This window comes from Oncorhynchus masou, unplaced genomic scaffold, assembly GCF_036934945.1.
Source record: "Oncorhynchus masou masou isolate Uvic2021 unplaced genomic scaffold, UVic_Omas_1.1 unplaced_scaffold_698, whole genome shotgun sequence".
Lineage (NCBI taxonomy): Eukaryota > Metazoa > Chordata > Actinopteri > Salmoniformes > Salmonidae > Oncorhynchus > Oncorhynchus masou.
In genome coordinates this window covers 303,310-321,266 of record NW_027013438.1, presented here as the reverse complement: position 1 = coordinate 321,266, position 17,957 = coordinate 303,310, and the positions used below count along the sequence as shown (strand labels likewise).

Here is a 17,957-nt window from a genome sequence, read left to right as displayed (position 1 = left end):
GCAGCAGACTTTGTGAAAAATAATATTTGTGTCATTCTCAAAACCTTTGGCCACAACTGTAGTGTAGTAGGTTCAGTGACATGATGGTAGAATTAAGGGGAAGTCTACCCAGCAGGCAGAGCACTCCAACACAGCATACATCATCACCACATGAATACTCTTCTTCTGCATCTCTGATATCCTGTTGGAATTGTACTCTGTTCTGTATGCAGTAGGTAGGATAGAATACCTGTATGTCTCTAGTAATGAATTGTACTCCGTTCTGTACGCAGTAGGTAGGATAGAATACCTGTATGTCTCTAGTAATGAATTGTACTCCGTTCTGTATGCAGTAGGTAGGATAGAATACCTGTATGTCTCTAGTAATGAATTGTACTCTGTTCTTTATGCAGTAGGTAGGGTAGAATACCTGTATGTCTCTAGTAATGAACTGGGATAGTGCACCAGAACACAACTATATGGTTTAAATGTTGACTGCTTCATTAGGTCTTTGTCAGTCAATAACCTGTTTCTCCTACAGTGTGGATCATGGTGGAGAGTGCAGGCTGAAATCAGGGCTGAGGAAATGTAAGTCTCTTCAATCTTAATTAACTGTATAGTCAGAACTATAGTAACTCATCAATACTTGTTCTGAAACTACAGAACAATATTTTATATGGAGATGTGGTTTGATTAAGCTCTCATTTTGTCTACAGATGCCTGTCATCTCACCCTGGACCCAAATACAGCAAACCCACACCTGATACTGTCTGAGGGGAACAGGAAGGTGACACGGGTGGTGGAGGACCAGCATTATGAAGACCATCCAGACAGATTTGACTGTCTTTATCAAGTTCTCTGCAGAGAATGCTTATCTGGAGGTCGTTACTACTGGGTGGTGGAGATGGATGGTACCGGGGCAGTCATTGGTGTGGTGTACAGAGGAATGAAGAGGAAGGGAAGGGGGGTTGACAGTGACATTGGAGGCAATAAGAAGTCCTGGTGTTTATTCTGCTCTCGTAGTGGTTATTGCTTTTACCATCCTGGAGTCTGTAGCAGATCCATCCCTGGTCCTGTTTCTAACAGAGTTGGAGTGTATCTGGACTGGCCAGCTGGTACTTTGTCCTTCTATAGTGTGTCCTCCTCTGGTACACTGACACACCTTCACACAGAACACACCACGTTCACTGAACCCCTCTATCCTGGGTTTGGCGTTTCTTCCTCCTCGGTGACCTCAGTGACCCTGCGTCAGATAGATGACCAACACATTAAGAGGTGAGTCATAGCGATGTTTCATCATAGTAGTGGGGGTGATAAAGGGGTGGCAGGCTAGCCTAGTGGTCAGAGCGTTGGACTAGTAACCAGAAGGTTGCAAGTTCAAACCCCCGAGCCGACAAGGTACAGGCAGTTAACCCACTGTTCCTAGGCAGTCCTAGGCATTCTTATTGAAAATAAGGATTTGTTCTTAACTGACTTGCCTAGTTAAATAAAGGTAAAAAAAATGTGTATTGTTGGACCTACAGACAGTTAGATTAGTAGTAGTGGTGTGTTTTAATGTGTTCTGTTGGACCTACAGACGGCTAGATTAGTCGTAGTGGTGTGTTTTAATGTGTTCTGTTGGACCTACAGACGGCTAGATTAGTCGTAGTGGTGCGTTTTAATGTGTTCTGTTGGAGCAACAGACAGTGTCGTGGAAAATCGGATCAAATACAATGCATACCAGAACTTGTGAAATCAATCAGGCTTTAATACAAAAGTATAGCAAGCCGGAGTGCCCCGCGGAACACACACCTTTTCCAGAGCCTTGGCTCCAGTATTTATCTACATATTGCATATGAGCCCATCCCACATGCAAATGAAGTTACATTCCAATAGTGTTCAGCTATTCTATATATCTTATGCGTTTGTCTATGTGTTCTATTTGCTCCCACAAATCCCCCCTCTGGGGCTAATTAGCCCCATATTAATATAAATAGAACCCTAGGATGGTGAATAAGAATACCTGTGATAGACAATAAAATATAAAAACAGAGTAAAATATATAAACCAACTGGACCAAACATCTCCAAATTATTAATACCAAATAGGAGTAAAAGATCCAATTAGAAACATTGAAGAAAACCCAACTAGACCAAACATCTCTAGTATTTCATAAGAGTAAAAGATCTAGTTAAGTATAGAAACAATAAAAATAATACATTACATTTTGTTAAAGCATGAGCATGTAAGGACATAGCCTTAGGCAAGGCTATCTCAGTTATGTGAAAAATAATAAATAAATAAATAAATAAATAATTCAAAATAAAATTGACACAACATCATTCTAAATTTAAGCTGTCAACATGATCCTCCCTCTCAGACACCTCTCCAACAAACATGATACCAACCTCTGTTAGAAGATTAAGGACATCAAAATCAAATCAAATTTATTTATATAGCCCTTCGTACATCAGCTGATATCTCAAAGTGTTGTACAGAAACCCAGCCTAAAACCCCAAACAGCAAGCAATGCAGGTGTAGAAGCACGGTGGTTAGGAAAAACTCCCTAGAAAGGCCAAAACCTAGGAAAACACCTAGAGAGGAACCAGGCTATGTGGGGTGGCCAGTCCTCTTCTGGCTGTGCAGGGTAGAGATTTTAACAGAACATGGCCAAGATGTTCAAATGTTCATAAATGACCAGCATGGTCGAATAATAAAAAGGCAGAACAGTTGAAACTGGAGCAGCAGCACGGCCAGGTGGACTGGGGACAGCAAGGAGTCATCATGTCAGGTAGTCCTGGGGCATGGTCCTAGGGCTCAGGTCCTCCGAGAGAGAGAAAGAAAGAGAATTAGAGAGAGCATATGTGGGGTGGCCAGTCCTCTTCCGGCTGTGCCGGGTGGAAATTATAACAGAACATGGCCAAGATGTTCAAATGTTCATAAATGACCAGCATGGTCGAATAATAATAAGGACATGGTCCATAGACACTTGTAACCGGGATATCCCACTGTTACCTTCATGTTTTGAAATTAACCTAATATTTAGAAGGCAAAACCAACTTTTAATTAAAAGAAACATTCATTGATATACCTATCAAAAACATTCAACAAAACAAACAAAAACACAAGGCCGTGAACAAAAGTAGATATATTAAAACCTTACATAGCACCTGTTGTACTCACTATGGAAATGACCCTTTTTGTGGATATGTATCAGTAATTAATCCACTCCAAATTCTTATTTGGTGTCATCCACAAAAACATAGATTCAAATCCAGATTTAATTTCATCTCTTGCCTTGAACTCCCAAGGTACTCCTCTAGGCTGTCCAATTACATCACGGTATACCTCAGAATTTTTCTCATACTCCCTCTTAACTCTAGAATTAACATAGTCATCATGGGGTGACTTAATAATGGTAACCTGTTGAATTGCTCTAATTAAGGCACAAAAAAACAATCCATCCATCTGGCAGTACATTCAACAGTTTGTTTTTACCACACATCCAGAAACTATCCTCAATACCTCTGTCTTGATATTTTAGCATAATAAGAGATGGCACAACCTGAGTTATTTTACCACACAACCCTTTTCTATTCGTTATCAACCCTTTATCTCTATTTCTACTAACCCCTGCAGTCTCTAGTACCCAAATAGTATCACATTCTACAGTGGTGTTTCCTACATTAATCCCTTCGGTGTTGTGGCTGTAAAAACATTCATATTTACCTTCAATCACAGTGTTTCCATCTAACAAAGGTCCATTTAATTCAGTTCTAATGTTATAGACAGCACAAACCTTGTCACCCAACCCAGTGTCGTTCAACACAGTTCTGCCTCTAGTGCTCCCCTGAGCAATCATACATTCTATATCACACCAGGGAATAGAATACTTTGTCTTGGTACAATGAACATTTCTCCAAGTTACACAGTTTTTAAATGATGCTGGTTCAGGGACTATTATGAGATCCGACAAAGGTGATTTACTACACAATATACAATTGTCCATTCTGTGTTTGTTTGCCGTATACTTCGCCCATTTGTACCACTCATTCTTCACTACTTCTTCTTGTGTGGTATCCTTGAATGGTTCAGATTCTGATATGTCAATCATCTTTGCAATGTTCTTGTCTTGAGGTGGGTCATTAGAGTTTGTAAAAAAATTCAAAATGTCAGTAAAGAACCCTCCTGGTTCTGATGCTTTCTAGCTACCACAGGCTCTTCCTGTTTAGGTATTGGCGTAAGACCAATTCTGAATGACTGAGTAGCTACTCCCTTCAGTCAATCTTGTTCTCGTTATTTCACCTTCAACTGGTTCAATCTGATTCATGGTGAGCACCCACTCTTCCACACATTTGATTAATGTCAGGTCTCATCCTTTGGGGTCCCAAACAGCTTCTCCCTTTGTTATATGATGCGTTCATCCACAGAGTGGCTCTTCCGGTACAGATTTCTTCTTCCATACAGAAACTGTCCTTTGTTCCCCTGGTTCTGTTAGAATTTGTGGCGAAACAAGAAACTTAAACCTGTCAAAAAAAATATCCTGTCTTTTCATCTTGTTCAACAGGTTCCTCTCTTCTCTTCCTGTTTTTATCATTTATCTTGATCGTGAGTGTGTGCATCATTTCCATATTGTTCTTAGTTGTTCTCACTCTACCATTGTCACTGTTCTTTTGTGGTCCTAATTTCAATTGTTCATTATGGACACCAGGTAAGGGATGAAAAGTCAATTGTGGGGAAATCCCCATTTCTTTCATCTTGCAAGATTTCTCCTTCTGCTCTTGGTAAGGCTTCTCCTCAGCTTTCTTCACTTGTTGTTCCTGATGAGGTTTCTCCTCCACTCTCTTCGTCTGTTGTTCCCTCCTCAGGCCGAACTGGGCTTCCATCTGGGAAGGCGTCCATTTCAGGGAAGAGATGTTCCCATTCTTTAGGCGATACCTCGGGGTCCCACTGTAGAGGGCTTCCGTCAACAGAGTCTGCTTTCTGGCCATACTGGAGGAGGCTTTGGTTGTTTGTCTCTTTTCTTTTCAGGCTCTTTTCCCCTGGCGCTTCTTCTGAGTGCGTTAGTTGGCGCACTCGTCGTATCTTGGCTTGTAGCTGGTCTGCCATTTTCTTGATTCCTCTCTGGTGTTTTGATCGTCTCCACTGCTCCTGCTCCCTCCGGGCTCCCACCTGGTGAATCAGCATCCTTTGTGTCCTCATCTCTGTATGATTGTATCCTTCTCTCTGTCGGGACTCGGGTGCAGTGGTTTAGATGATACCACGTCTTGCTTCCTTTCACTTGGACGGCCGTGTTTGCGGCTGTTGCCACCTCGTAGGGTCCTTCTCTCCTCGGCTGATCCCACTTCCTTCGGAACACTCGAACGTAGACTCGATCCCCTGTTATCACTGGGAGAGATCCTTCTGGTCCCCTTGGACCATCAGATGTGGAACCTCTCGTCCTGGTTCAGGTTTCTGCCTTCTTTCTGTGGGGCATTCAGACTTAGAGACTTATGGCCTCTGTTCTATGACTACACCATACATTCTCTTACTTCCATCACTCATCACACAAACTGACATTCCAGCTGAAGCTGGCGAACCCTTCTCCATCTGGTTTCCTAAACATAAGACTTGGAAAACAAAGGACAAAACATAACAGTATTGACTGTATTCATGAATACTGAAATCTAAGACCATGACAATTCCCACTCTCTCTTCACCTGACTCTATGCCTCCAGGATACTTTTCTGCTGGACTCCACAAAAATGGAAGCCCTAATTAGCTTCCTCGTGCTTTTATCCAGTCTTCCCCTTTCGGCCGCAGGTTCTGAGAGGTGTTCCCAAATCAAATCATTTTTTACTTAGTTCCCCATCTGCTCTATTTCAACTGATAAGCATGTGCATAACCTTAATCAACATCATTTCTTCTTGAAGTAATTCAACACTGAATGGGCTTTCACATCGAGCCTTCAACATGTGGTTTAGAGTACAACTACCCTACCATCTATCCTTATTCACATGATACATTATCAAATAAAACAAATAACCCCCAAACTCAACCCAGTATGTTTACAGTGGAATCTAGTCTTTCTCGCACTCTCTCTCTCTTTTGTTTTGTTTCACATCCTCTGTCATGGTGTTTTCAAGCTCACCCATTATTCAGCTGGACCTTACTTCTTGTGAGACTTATGCACCCACCAAAGAGAGACATGACGATCTTTACCACTGCAGGTGCTGTAAGAAGTATATCCCCAGCCTGGTGTATCTTGACGTATACTCAGTCTCCAGAATTCAGCCCATGCCCTTCCATCTGGCGTTTTATGTGCTGTCTTTTCCTGGGGACATACACACTAACACATGGGTTATTTCCTGACAACAGACTTTCTTCTTATAGCAGGATCACTAAATCTGAATTTTTAAATAACAGCCCTATGTAAACATTCTGTTATGTAAACATTCTGTCTCAAATACCTGGCCTCTTGCCACAAAAATATTCATAATGATAGCCAAATTATGGTCCCTACAGCAACTGCTGTAAGAATAACATGTAATCAGTCAAGTGTCTTCCAGTTGAAAGAATATCCAATCCTAACAAAACTAAGTCTTAAGTTTCTTAAACTTTTGCTCTAGTGTTCAAAATGCCACTACGTATTACTTTTACCATAATCTAGGTGTGTGTAATGTTCTATTTACTTTTAGAATTGTCCCTATATTTTTACAAGACCAACTGTCCTTCCTTTTCTGTGAATTATCTTGTCTATCAATATACATTGTTTATAGAAATAACACCCCCCCCCTTGTTACCATAACCTTCACATGAGCCCCCAATGTAGTTACAGTTTCTCTAACACATAACACATAAGTCACTACACCTAATTTCCTTCCATAGTTTGATACATACTTAAATATTCTCAAATCATTTTTAGTCAATTTATATTAGTCTCCCCTCAGAAAAAATATACACTCTTATTTTCCTCAAAACAAAAATAAATTGACCAAACAAGAAAAATAGTAAAGTAAATTATAATAACTGCTTATTTGCAATAAATTACCACTATTTGTAATGTCTTCTTCATCCTTGGGTGTTATCACACAACAGACTGTACTTTTTATTCAATGACTTATGTCATTCCAATGTATCACTCAAATTACAATGATATTGTAAAATAAAAGAAACAAAAACCTTTAATCTAATATTCTGCAAGTTCTGTCAATCAACCTGTCTCAGGATTAGTTTCCAGAGCTTCCCTAGGCCTAGTAAATGTAAACAGTCCTATAGCCAAAACATAGCTAAATGTTGTTTACAAATTGTCCAACCCAATATTCAGAATAACAGTCCTTAGTGCATACTTTAACTCAAATTTGACCTTCTCAATTCAATACATCATCCCTTTAATAATTAACATTATACTAAAAACTTTTAGTACCAGTAACATCTATTTTATCATGCGCCCTTTTGCCTCTGTTTTTCTGTCATGAGTAGCCTGGTAATAAAAGGTCATTACCCCAATCCCCTTTAGTCTTTCTTCTCCCAGCCCGATACAGTTCATAGGTCATCAGACACAGTTACCCTTCACTATTCAGCCAGTAGGGTGGGTTTGAGTTTCACACACACTTGTTGTGGTGATAATCTCTCCCAAGCATTAATGCATTCTGACATCACATTCCATGATAACTCCCTTATTCTACTGGCGATCTCTCAGACGAGTTTACAGATTATGTAGTTATCAACATACCCCTTGCAGAGAACCCTACTCCAATAAACTATTTGGAGTAACTGTTATCCCTTGTTAACATATTTTTCCTTTTTATATTTTATATGCAGAATGAACAAAGCACATTTACCCAAAGACCATAACCCCAGGGAACTGATAATTTCTCCTATGAACCCATGTTAAAATTAAAATAAACCAATTTGAATAACTAGTCAATTCAAGAAATAATAGAATTTCAAAGTGATGGTACACTTTGAATAGAGACTGGTGTTTCTCAATTCTTTTATAATTAACTCCCACCTGTTCCAACAATTTCTAGTGAAGTTGATCAGTTTTCACGGGAAATTCTTAGGGTCCAGGGCATTTGACACCATTAAAATGTTTCCACTCTCTTTTCTTTAGAAACAACTTAAATACATTTTCAAAAACATTTACCCAATTTGAAACTGAACTGAATAAAAACCCCTCCAAAGGAAATCCACTCTCGCATATAGGCCAAGAATACACATGAGCTGGCCTCACTTATCCAGAACTCCAGTTATAGCCTTATCTAGATACTAAGACTTTTTAAAAGTGGCCGAATATCTCTAACTGCGTTCCTCAGTACCACGGTCTCCAATGACATTTTGACCAGAGAAAATGTAGCCTTTTTTTTCTGGAAAAGAAATGTACATTTCCTTAACATTCACAATGCTACCTTTTAATTCAATAAGCTAATGATATTACATATACTAAAATCCCCTTACTTTTCCTGAGCATGCGATAAAAGTTTTAGCCATGCACAGAACGCATAGTTTCTTCCTGGTCGGTTATCGGTATCTTACCCATATTACAATTTGCTTTTCTTCTAACTAATTTTATCACGTTTGCGATTTCTCATATACGTTTATTTTCCGTCTTTTGACGCTAATAACAACTTCTCCACGTATTTTATCGCCACTGAAACTGTTGTTTCCGTGCAAAATGATTCCAAGTGTGGCTATTTGTAAATCACATCGGTACCTTACTAGAAGTTCGGTAAAACGTAATCTAGTATGTATTTTATCACATATAAACTCTCTATGAACCACTTATTGATCGATCAGATTCTATACACCGCTTGGTGAAAATTCCATTCTGACTAACCTCAAAACAATTAGTTGTTGTTCTTTTGAAAAGGGTGCAAAGTCCTGTATACCGGCATTCTCTGCTACCGCATTCCAGTGTCATCTTACACTCATTTTCCCCCTTGTTATCTCCACTTCTGCAACTTCTTACGCTCAGATATTTTCTATAGCTTTGTAAAGCACTCGCACGTTTGCAAGGGCAAGCAGAATCTTATCTGTCCCCCATCGTAATGTATTTCTGATGATGGAATGTTAATTAACTTTCACTTAATACCTCCTATTAAAACCTACTCTATAATGTCTCCAACTATATTACTGAATACTACAAAAATCTTAATATCTTATTCTATTACAGCACCTCAAATATCACTGTGTTTTTATCCTTGCTTATAACTTATTTTATTTTGATGTTCCTTACTTTTGTTCCCTCTACCTAATCGTAGTTAAACTATGATAGGGATCACTATTCAACTGTGATAGAGGATCACTTTTGGCCAATCAGAAGAAGTCAAAAACACCCTTCTTCAACTTTCCACTCTGTCCCCGGAGGGCTGAGTACTCCCTCTCCTGGACGTTCTGTCTAAACACACCCAACCTGTCTACGGTTCTATCCTCACACAGAATTATATTACAGCATTCTTCTCATTCACTCGTTTATTTTCATTCATTCATTCATTCAATCCTTTTATTTTTACCTAAAAACAACATACAGTTTAAACTTAATTCACTTCCTCAACATAAGTCTAGACTGATAGGATTTCTCTGATATGACGAGACTACTTGTCTAATCGGCATGTCCTATTCATCCACCCCGTACTGATCTTTATTCTATATTAGAGCAATATCGTAGCGTGACCTACTGACTTTACAAACCCCCGTTTAGCTAGGCGGAGCGTTTTATATTCGTAGGATTTCCTTTTCAGTTGAACGTTGCACAATCAGGCGAGCGTTCTTCCTGTGTTCTAAATATCCGTCCGTTTCAGACCTCTTTCATAGAGCGGTAGCCACGAATATTTCCCTATCTACTTATCAATAAAGTAACCTACCCATTCAGTCCTTCAGCTAAATATTTCGAAGCGGTATCGCAGGATTTCTATAGCTACTTATTTTAGAGACCTACTTGACATCCCCCTTGTTTGAGACAGGATTGCAATTTTACGCAAACATTTCAACTATTTGTAAGCACTTTGCTTACCTTGTCTATAGTCGGGCGCCCACCCTTGTTTTGCCAGATTGCTCCAAAGATCCTGCTGCCAGCCAAGAACGTTTTTCAGACCCTCCTGGCCTAGCTCGCCAATTATGTCGTGGAAAATCGGATCAAATACAACGCATACCAGAACTTGTGAAATCAATCAGGCTTTAATACAAAAGTATAGCAAGCCGGAGTGCCCCGCGGAACACACACCTTTTCCAGAGCCCTGGCTCCAGTATTTATCCACATATTGCATATGAGCCCATCCCACATGCAAATGAAGTTACATTCCAATCTGTGCATCCTGCTTGTTCAGCTCAATAACGCCCATACCTGCTTTCCGTCAGATTATAATGATGACAAGACCCTTGCTTTGTTCCTGCACTTAGCTAAATCCATTCTTTTGTTTGTGTATTATCTAGGATCAGCAGACTATGTGTCTCCTCAGTTTCTAGTGTGTCCAGCTATACTAAAAATACTATACATTCCTCTATTTTACAGCCCTATGCTTTGGCTCTGCACTTAGCTCAATATGTTCCTTTGTATGTGTGTCTTTATCTGAGAGCAACAGACAATGTGTCTTCTCTGTCATTCCTTCTGCATCTCTACGTCCTAAAAATGTGCGAACTATGTCTATTGGTCATCAGTTAGTCATTTGACTGACCCCCTCCTTTGTATATCCCTCTGGCCTTGGTATGTCCAGCTATACTGGTACCTATGTGTCACCTTCCCTTCATGTAGTCTGTTTTTAGTGTTCAGCTATTCTATACATCTTATGCATTTGTCTATGTGTTCTATTTGCTCCCACTACAGTTAGATTGGTAGTAGTGGAGTATTTTAATGTGTTCTGTTGGACCTACAGACAGTTAGATTAGTAGTAGCGGTGTGTTTTAATGTGTTCTGTTGGACCTACAGACAGTTAGATTAGTAGTAGTGGTGTGTTTTAATGTGTTCTGTTGGACCTACAGACAGTTAGATTAGTAGTAGTGGTGTGTTTTAATGTGTTCTGTTAGACCTACAGAAATAGAAAGACAGACCATGGTGGAGATAGTTGGATCAAGCCTGGACCTGAGAACACCAGAGACCATGGTGGAGAGTGTTGTATCAAGTCTGGACCTGGGGACACCAGAGACCATGGTGAAGATAGTTGGATCAAGCCTGGACCAAAGAACACCAGAAACCATGGTGGAGAGTGTTGTATCAAGTCTGGACCTGGGGTCACCAGAGACCATGGTGGAGAGTGTTGGATCAAGCCTGGACCTGAGAAATGTGAGTGTTAACTGATAATTGTTTTTAACTCAAAATAGTTTTAAAGCATCCATTATACTTGAGTCCCAGGTAAGGAAAAAAATTGAGATCTATTTGGTCAAAACAAACTTAAAGGTAGAGTCAGCGATATGACGTAGATGCACAAAGTAAACAGCATAGTGGGTCAATTTCTACAACAACTGAGTGCGTTGGAACGCAAGGCTAAACTTCTCTGTTTTGTTCCCGTGGCTACCACACTGTAAGAGAGTAAAGAAGACCCACGCACATGGCTAGAAACTGTGTGTGACTGTGTGAGAGAGAAGTCGGGCATCTTGCTAATCACAATATCTGTGGTGCTGCTCGTACAACATCATTTATCTGACTCTACCTTTAAGCTTTCATCCTAGAATCTAGCAGAAATCAGGCCGCCAACATCTACAAAACATGGACCAGAACGATGTTGTTTCCTGCTTCCACAAACATTCATTAATATAACACTAATGTCAGATTATGGTATGCCAATGAGTGTACATTTTGAGACTGTTGCTCACTTAAATGTATTTTATAACAAGTCTATTTAATAATTATTAATTCATTATTAGATGAGATTGTCCATTTTAAATAACAACTACTTTTGACTTCAGGGATTCCTCAGAGCTGTAAGACTTGTGACCATGTTGAGGTAAGTCATAATGTCAATTCTTACTTTAACATACCTGCAGGAGTCAGGCACAGTCTCTAAACCAGGTGTGTACTGACCAACCATTCATACTGGGATATAGACAGTCCTGTGTTCTGCTTTAGTAATATAAACACAGTCTCAAAGCCAGGTGTGTACTGACCAACCATTCATACTGGGATATAGACAGTCCTGTGTTCTGCTTTAGTAATATAAACACAGTCTCAAAGCCAGATGTGTACTGACCAACCATTCATACTGGGATATAGACAGTCCTGTGTTCTGCTTTAGTAATATAAACACAGTCTCAAAGCCAGGTGTGTACTGACCAACCATTCATACTGGGATATAGACAGTCCTGTGTTCTGCTTTAGTAATATAAACACAGTCTCAAAGCCAGGTGTGTACTGACCAACCATTCATACTGGGATATAGACAGTCCTGTGTTCTGCTTTAGTAATATAAACACAGTCTCAAAGCCAGGTGTGTACTGACCAACCATTCATACTGGGATATAGACAGTCCTGTGTTCTGCTTTAGTAATATAAACACAGTCTCAAAGCCAGATGTGTACTGACCAACCATTCATACTGGGATATAGACAGTCCTGTGTTCTGCTTTAGTAATATAAACACAGTCTCAAAGCCAGGTGTGTACTGACCAACCATTCATACTGGGATATAGACAGTCCTGTGTTCTGCTTTAGTAATATAAACACAGTCTCAAAGCCAGGTGTGTACTGACCAACCATTCATACTGGGATATAGACAGTCCTGTGTTCTGCTTTAGTAATATAAACACAGTCTCAAAGCCAGGTGTGTACTGACCAACCATTCATACTGGGATATAGACAGTCCTGTGTTCTGCTTTAGTAATATAAACACAGTCTCAAAGCCAGGTGTGTACTGACCAACCATTCATCCTGGGATATAGACAGTCCTGCTTGTATATGTCGTGTCTTTACTATCATTAAATGAAGACTTTAAGTTTTTATCAAAGATTCTCTGTAATTAGTATTACGAGATTAAACTGATTAACTAGGAAGACGGGGCACCAAGGAAAATATTCATATTACAAAGTTTTACTTTTCCTAATATAACTTTTCAGATATTTCATATCTGATCAATTAGTCTTCGAATGAATGAATTATTTATTTTACCTCACGTTAGTCTCATTCCAAATTGTTGGTGATCTGCACAAACTTAGTCTTCACTATGAGTCATCCATACATCAATTGTCTTAAATCATTTATTTCCTAACTAAGTAATTCACAGAAATGCATAAACAAACAGTAGATAGTTACAAGGACATGATAACGGAGTTTCCCTAGTGGGATAAACCGGCATTGTGGCATGTTGTACAAAAGGGAAGTGGGGGTCGACTGAGATAAGACGACACACAGTTCATAATTACAGAATGGATAGTTCAGAGTGACATTCATTCATTTCATTTTAGAATAGATGTTTCTGCGGTTGTCGTTCTTCGCGTTCAATGATACCGAATTCCTAGCTGCAGACTAGTAATTAATATCAAAGACTTGTTCTTATTCTGTCGGTATCGATAGTCTAAGACTTTAACCACGTGGGATGGTTAAAAGATTCAGCAGTCTGGTCTCAAACCTTGGCCCTCTCGTTATCGAGGAAAGATGGTCTGCAACCTTTGTCCTCTCGTAATGGAGAGAAACATGGTCTGGTGATAAATTCTCAAGGTGGGGGTTTTTATTTGGGAGTTGCAGAAAAAGGCTGTCTCACGACGCCAGGTCCGAACTGGGCTCATGGGCGGTCCTCTGATTTAGTTAAACTCAAAAGGGAATTGGAGTTTCCTTCATTAAACAGTCCAAAATCACATTACACCATTTTACAAAAAGTTTCCTCTTCACTCATCCATCGTATACAACAATTAGATGTAAAACCTCATACTTGAGACTCCTGTATAAACAGGGTTATGGTAATGTGGCCGTATTGTCTCCCATGAGTTTCACCAAATTGTACCAACCGGACCAGTTCGTAGCTGAATTCTTCACCGATCTTTAATACTTTCTCCAGGAACATGAATGTCATTCGGACCTCAAGTTCTGTGAGGTGGAAGAAATTCCTTTGTTCTCTCTATGAAAATTCACTCTGTCTCTATACTGTGGCCATGAGGAGATCATCTCCTCCAGGAATTTATGACCTCTCTGACCACAGCAGCTTAGTTGTAGGAGGCAGGGAGAGGGGGATGGGGCTTGCTGTACCCAAAGAGGGCAACGTCATGACATAGTCATGCAGGATTTTATCTGTTGTCACCTTTGTTCATTGAACAGTGTTATCAATATATCATCAGCATTCCATGTAACATTGAATAAATACATTAGATCAGATACTTCGGTATAATTGGCCAGTTTCCCAGACACAGATTAAGTCTAGTCCTGGACCTTAAAGAACTTTCTATTGAAACTTCCATTGAGCATGCTTTTTAGTCCAGCACTAGACTCAATCTGTGTCCAGGAAACAGGCCCCATATGTATTACTGACATGCTTGTCCTTGTTCAGGACTCCACACACTGGCTTCAGAATGAACCCTTGACTTCCACTGTCCAGGGAGTGACAATGTTCAGGTAAAATAACTACTTTGAACATTTCATTCCACTTGCTAGTGTATTTCCTCATTACCTTTGGGAATAGTCTTCTAATCCAACCTCTCCATTTGACCATTGACCCTCTCTACCATATCTTGTTGTTGCCCTCAGGCACAGGACACCCAGAGGGAGTTATGAGTGCACAGTGTCTGGGCTCCGCTGGCTGTGTGAGAGAGATGTCATTCTGAAGTATCACTTCAGGAACTGGGAACCCTACAGTCAACTTCTGAAAGACATGCAGTACACACAAGGTGGTCCATTGCTGGACATCACTATGGAGTTAGGTGAACTGGAGGAAGTTCATCTGCCACACTTTGTCTGTTTAGGTAAAACCATATAAAATAGTATTCAGAAAGACATTTCCATGTAACTGAGTTTTACTTCCTGAATTAATGAATTAACTATTCTGGGAGTTTGAGTTTACTGTGATCTGGTACTGCATATTCTTTGTGTTTTAGTTGGATGAATAATACAATATTTGTCTTTCTGTCTCCTTTGTATTGTGTTGTTCAGGGACCAACCCTTCCCTGAGGAATGAGATGAAGATTCTTCATGTAGAGGAACATGGAGTGTCTTTAGAGGAAGTGCATGAGGTCACCAGATTCCATGCTACGATTCTCCATCCCAAGTTCTCAGCTATCTCTGTTATACTGAGCTATATATTTTCTTGGATCCTAGATGTCCACTGTGATGTGGTCCTCTATATGGCAGTAAAAAGGTCAACAGTCATTTCAAGGCTGTACCTGCTCCTCAGAAACTCCAGTCAGAAAGAGGTGAGCCACTATCACTGAAGTGACAACAGTATGTTGAATCTTACTGAAGGAAAGCTGATAGGTTATTGAAAATCTCTAGATTACAAAGACAACATGCAGCTCTGTGACAAATCTATTTCTGTCTCATTCAGTTGAAGAGCCAGTAGATGGCACTCTTCCCTCTGGTCGAAGGAGAACCCAATGCCCCTGGGCAGTGAAGGGGACATTGCCCCTGGGCAGTGAAGGGGACATTTCCCTGTGTAGGTTGCTGTCTTTCAGATGGGACGTTAAACGGGTGTCCTCTCCGTGGTCACTAAAGATCCCATGGTACTTATCGTAAGAGTAGGGGTGTTAACCCCGGTGTCCTGACTCTCCATGGTCACTAAAGATCCCATGGTACTTATTGTAAGAGAAGGGGTGTTAACCCGGTATCCTGGCTAAACTCCCAATCTGACCCTCATACCATCATGGCTACCTAATCATCCTCAGCTTCCAATTGGCTCATTTATCCCCTCTCCCCTGTAAATATTCCCCAGGTCGCTGTTGTAAAAGAGAATCTCTTCTCAGTCAACTTATCTGATAAAATAATGGTAAATCATTAACGATAGTGTTGACAAAAATGGATTTCCCAGTGAGCTGCATGTTGTGTGAATTATGAGACTACATTGTTGTGACTGACTACTACATCTCTCATTTTGTAGGCTGTTCGGGAACGGGAGAAAGATCAGGTGTCCCAAGGATATTCCGAATTTCTCCTGCCAAGTCCAAATGGGCCCTTAAAGATGAACACTTGGTTTGCACTCAAGAATCCCCTCTCCACTTTCATCTATCCAGAGGTGCAGTTTTATCAGGCTGAGGACATGAATCTGTCATATTGTATATGAATAACTGGAAAATCATTATATTTCTCTCTCTCTCTCTCGTGTTGCATCATATGGCCTCCTACAGAAGATTCAGCTGTTACCTGCAAACACCACACCAAGCTGTTGTAAGATGATTATGGGAAACACAGGGGTGGACATTGAGATGGAGTTAATCGGGGATGATGAGAGGACAGTATGGAAATCAGTGGTATCAAAAGGTAAGTAATACTGGACATGAACAGTATGTCAATCATCAATGTCCTTTTCTAACAGATGCTATTAAAGTGTTTTATGATATTTTATCTTGTTTGTCTTTCAGATGAATACAGCAAAGTCTCTCATCCAACACGTAAGTTTGTCTTTTTTGGACGAGGTCACAGAGCTAACGTCTCTTCAAGTTGTGATGAAGGACACTGTTGAAGGTCTTCATGAGTCTTGTTCAGTGGGGTGATGAAGGTCTTCATGAGTCATGTTCAGTGGGGTGATGAAGGTCTTCATGAGTCATGTTCAGTGGGGTGATGAAGGTCTTCACGAGTCGTGTTCAGTGGGGTGATGAAGGTCTTCATGAGTCTTGTTCAGTGGGGTGATGAAGGTCTTCACGAGTCGTGTTCTGTGGGGTGATGAAGGTCTTCATGAGTCATGTTCAGTGATGAAGGTCTTCATGAGTCTTGTTCAGTGGGGTGATGAAGGTCTTCATGAGTCTTGTTCAGTGGGGTGATGAAGGTCTTCATGAGTCTTGTTCTGTGGTGTGATGAAGGTCTTCATGAGTCACTACAATGTTGTTGATCCATCCTCAGTTTTCTCCTGTATGGGGGGACAGGTCCACTTTGGCATTACAGAGTATTTTCAGTAGACTGTTGACAAAACATTACAATTAAATCCATCTTAATCCCACTATGTAACACAATAGAGAAATCCAAGGGGTATGAACACTTTTGCAAGTATGTTATGTAGAATAGACAATCGTGTCAGCCAGGGTAGGCGTCAATTCCAAATAAATCAGTCCATTCAGGAAGTAAACTGAAATTCAAATTCAATAACCGGAAAAGGGCATCAATTTTCAATGACTAATGGAAAGACAATTTTTTTAAATTTTTGAATATGACTTGAATATGAATTGACTACAACCCTGGAGTCAGCTCTATACAAGAAATGACTATCAGAAAAATGTTAATTAACTGGAGAGACTGTTAAGATGTAGAAACGTTCACCCTAAAGACATATTCATTTAATTCACCCCCCCCCCCCTTCAGCATTAACACTCTCTGGGATTCCTGCTGAGGAGTTTCTGAAGAAACACAGGGCTGAACTCATTCAGGGAGTCAAAAACCCAATGCCAATAGCAGATGATCTGTCATCAAAGAGCATGATTGGTGATGAAGAGTACTCCAGAATAACAGCTGAAACAACTGAACAGGAGCGAATGAGAAAACTACTGAATGCAGTCCTCCCTAAAGGACCAGAAGTGATGGGAGCTTGTCTCAAAGCTCTCAGTGAACATGAACGCCATCTTGTTAAGTTCTTGAGTGAATCGAGGTAAGACCGGTTTCTTTTCTCCCTCCCTTGAATATGTGGAATGATTAAATATAGGTCAAATAAAAACATAGCTACCCAGATCAAAGATAAAATACTTTTCGGAATGGAAGCATGTTTTTGTGTTGCTGCCTGTAATAAATGTGTCTTATTATAGTTCTATCATAGGACCATCATCACATCATTATCTCATCATTATCTCAGGTGTATCATAGGAACATCATCTCATCATTATCTCAGGTGTATCATAGGACCATCATAACATCATTATCTCATCATTATCTCAGGTGTATCATAGGATCATCACATCATTATC

The 17,957-nt window shown here is 40.1% G+C and overlaps 1 protein-coding gene across 1 annotated transcript in view; it reads left to right on the top strand.

The window, feature by feature from the left end:
• LOC135537013 (uncharacterized) overlaps window positions 1–17,957 on the top strand; it is a 30,706-nt gene that overhangs the window by 9,143 nt on the left and 3,606 nt on the right. The window contains exons 9-19 of the mRNA XM_064963225.1: window positions 521–567; window positions 696–1,254; window positions 10,971–11,218; window positions 11,842–11,879; window positions 14,408–14,472; window positions 14,605–14,819; window positions 15,007–15,266; window positions 15,947–16,081; window positions 16,194–16,326; window positions 16,428–16,457; window positions 17,362–17,644. Coding sequence (XP_064819297.1) covers window positions 521–567; window positions 696–1,254; window positions 10,971–11,218; window positions 11,842–11,879; window positions 14,408–14,472; window positions 14,605–14,819; window positions 15,007–15,266; window positions 15,947–16,081; window positions 16,194–16,326; window positions 16,428–16,457; window positions 17,362–17,644 — 2,013 coding nt within the window. The remainder of the gene's footprint in view (window positions 1–520; window positions 568–695; window positions 1,255–10,970; window positions 11,219–11,841; window positions 11,880–14,407; window positions 14,473–14,604; window positions 14,820–15,006; window positions 15,267–15,946; window positions 16,082–16,193; window positions 16,327–16,427; window positions 16,458–17,361; window positions 17,645–17,957) is intronic.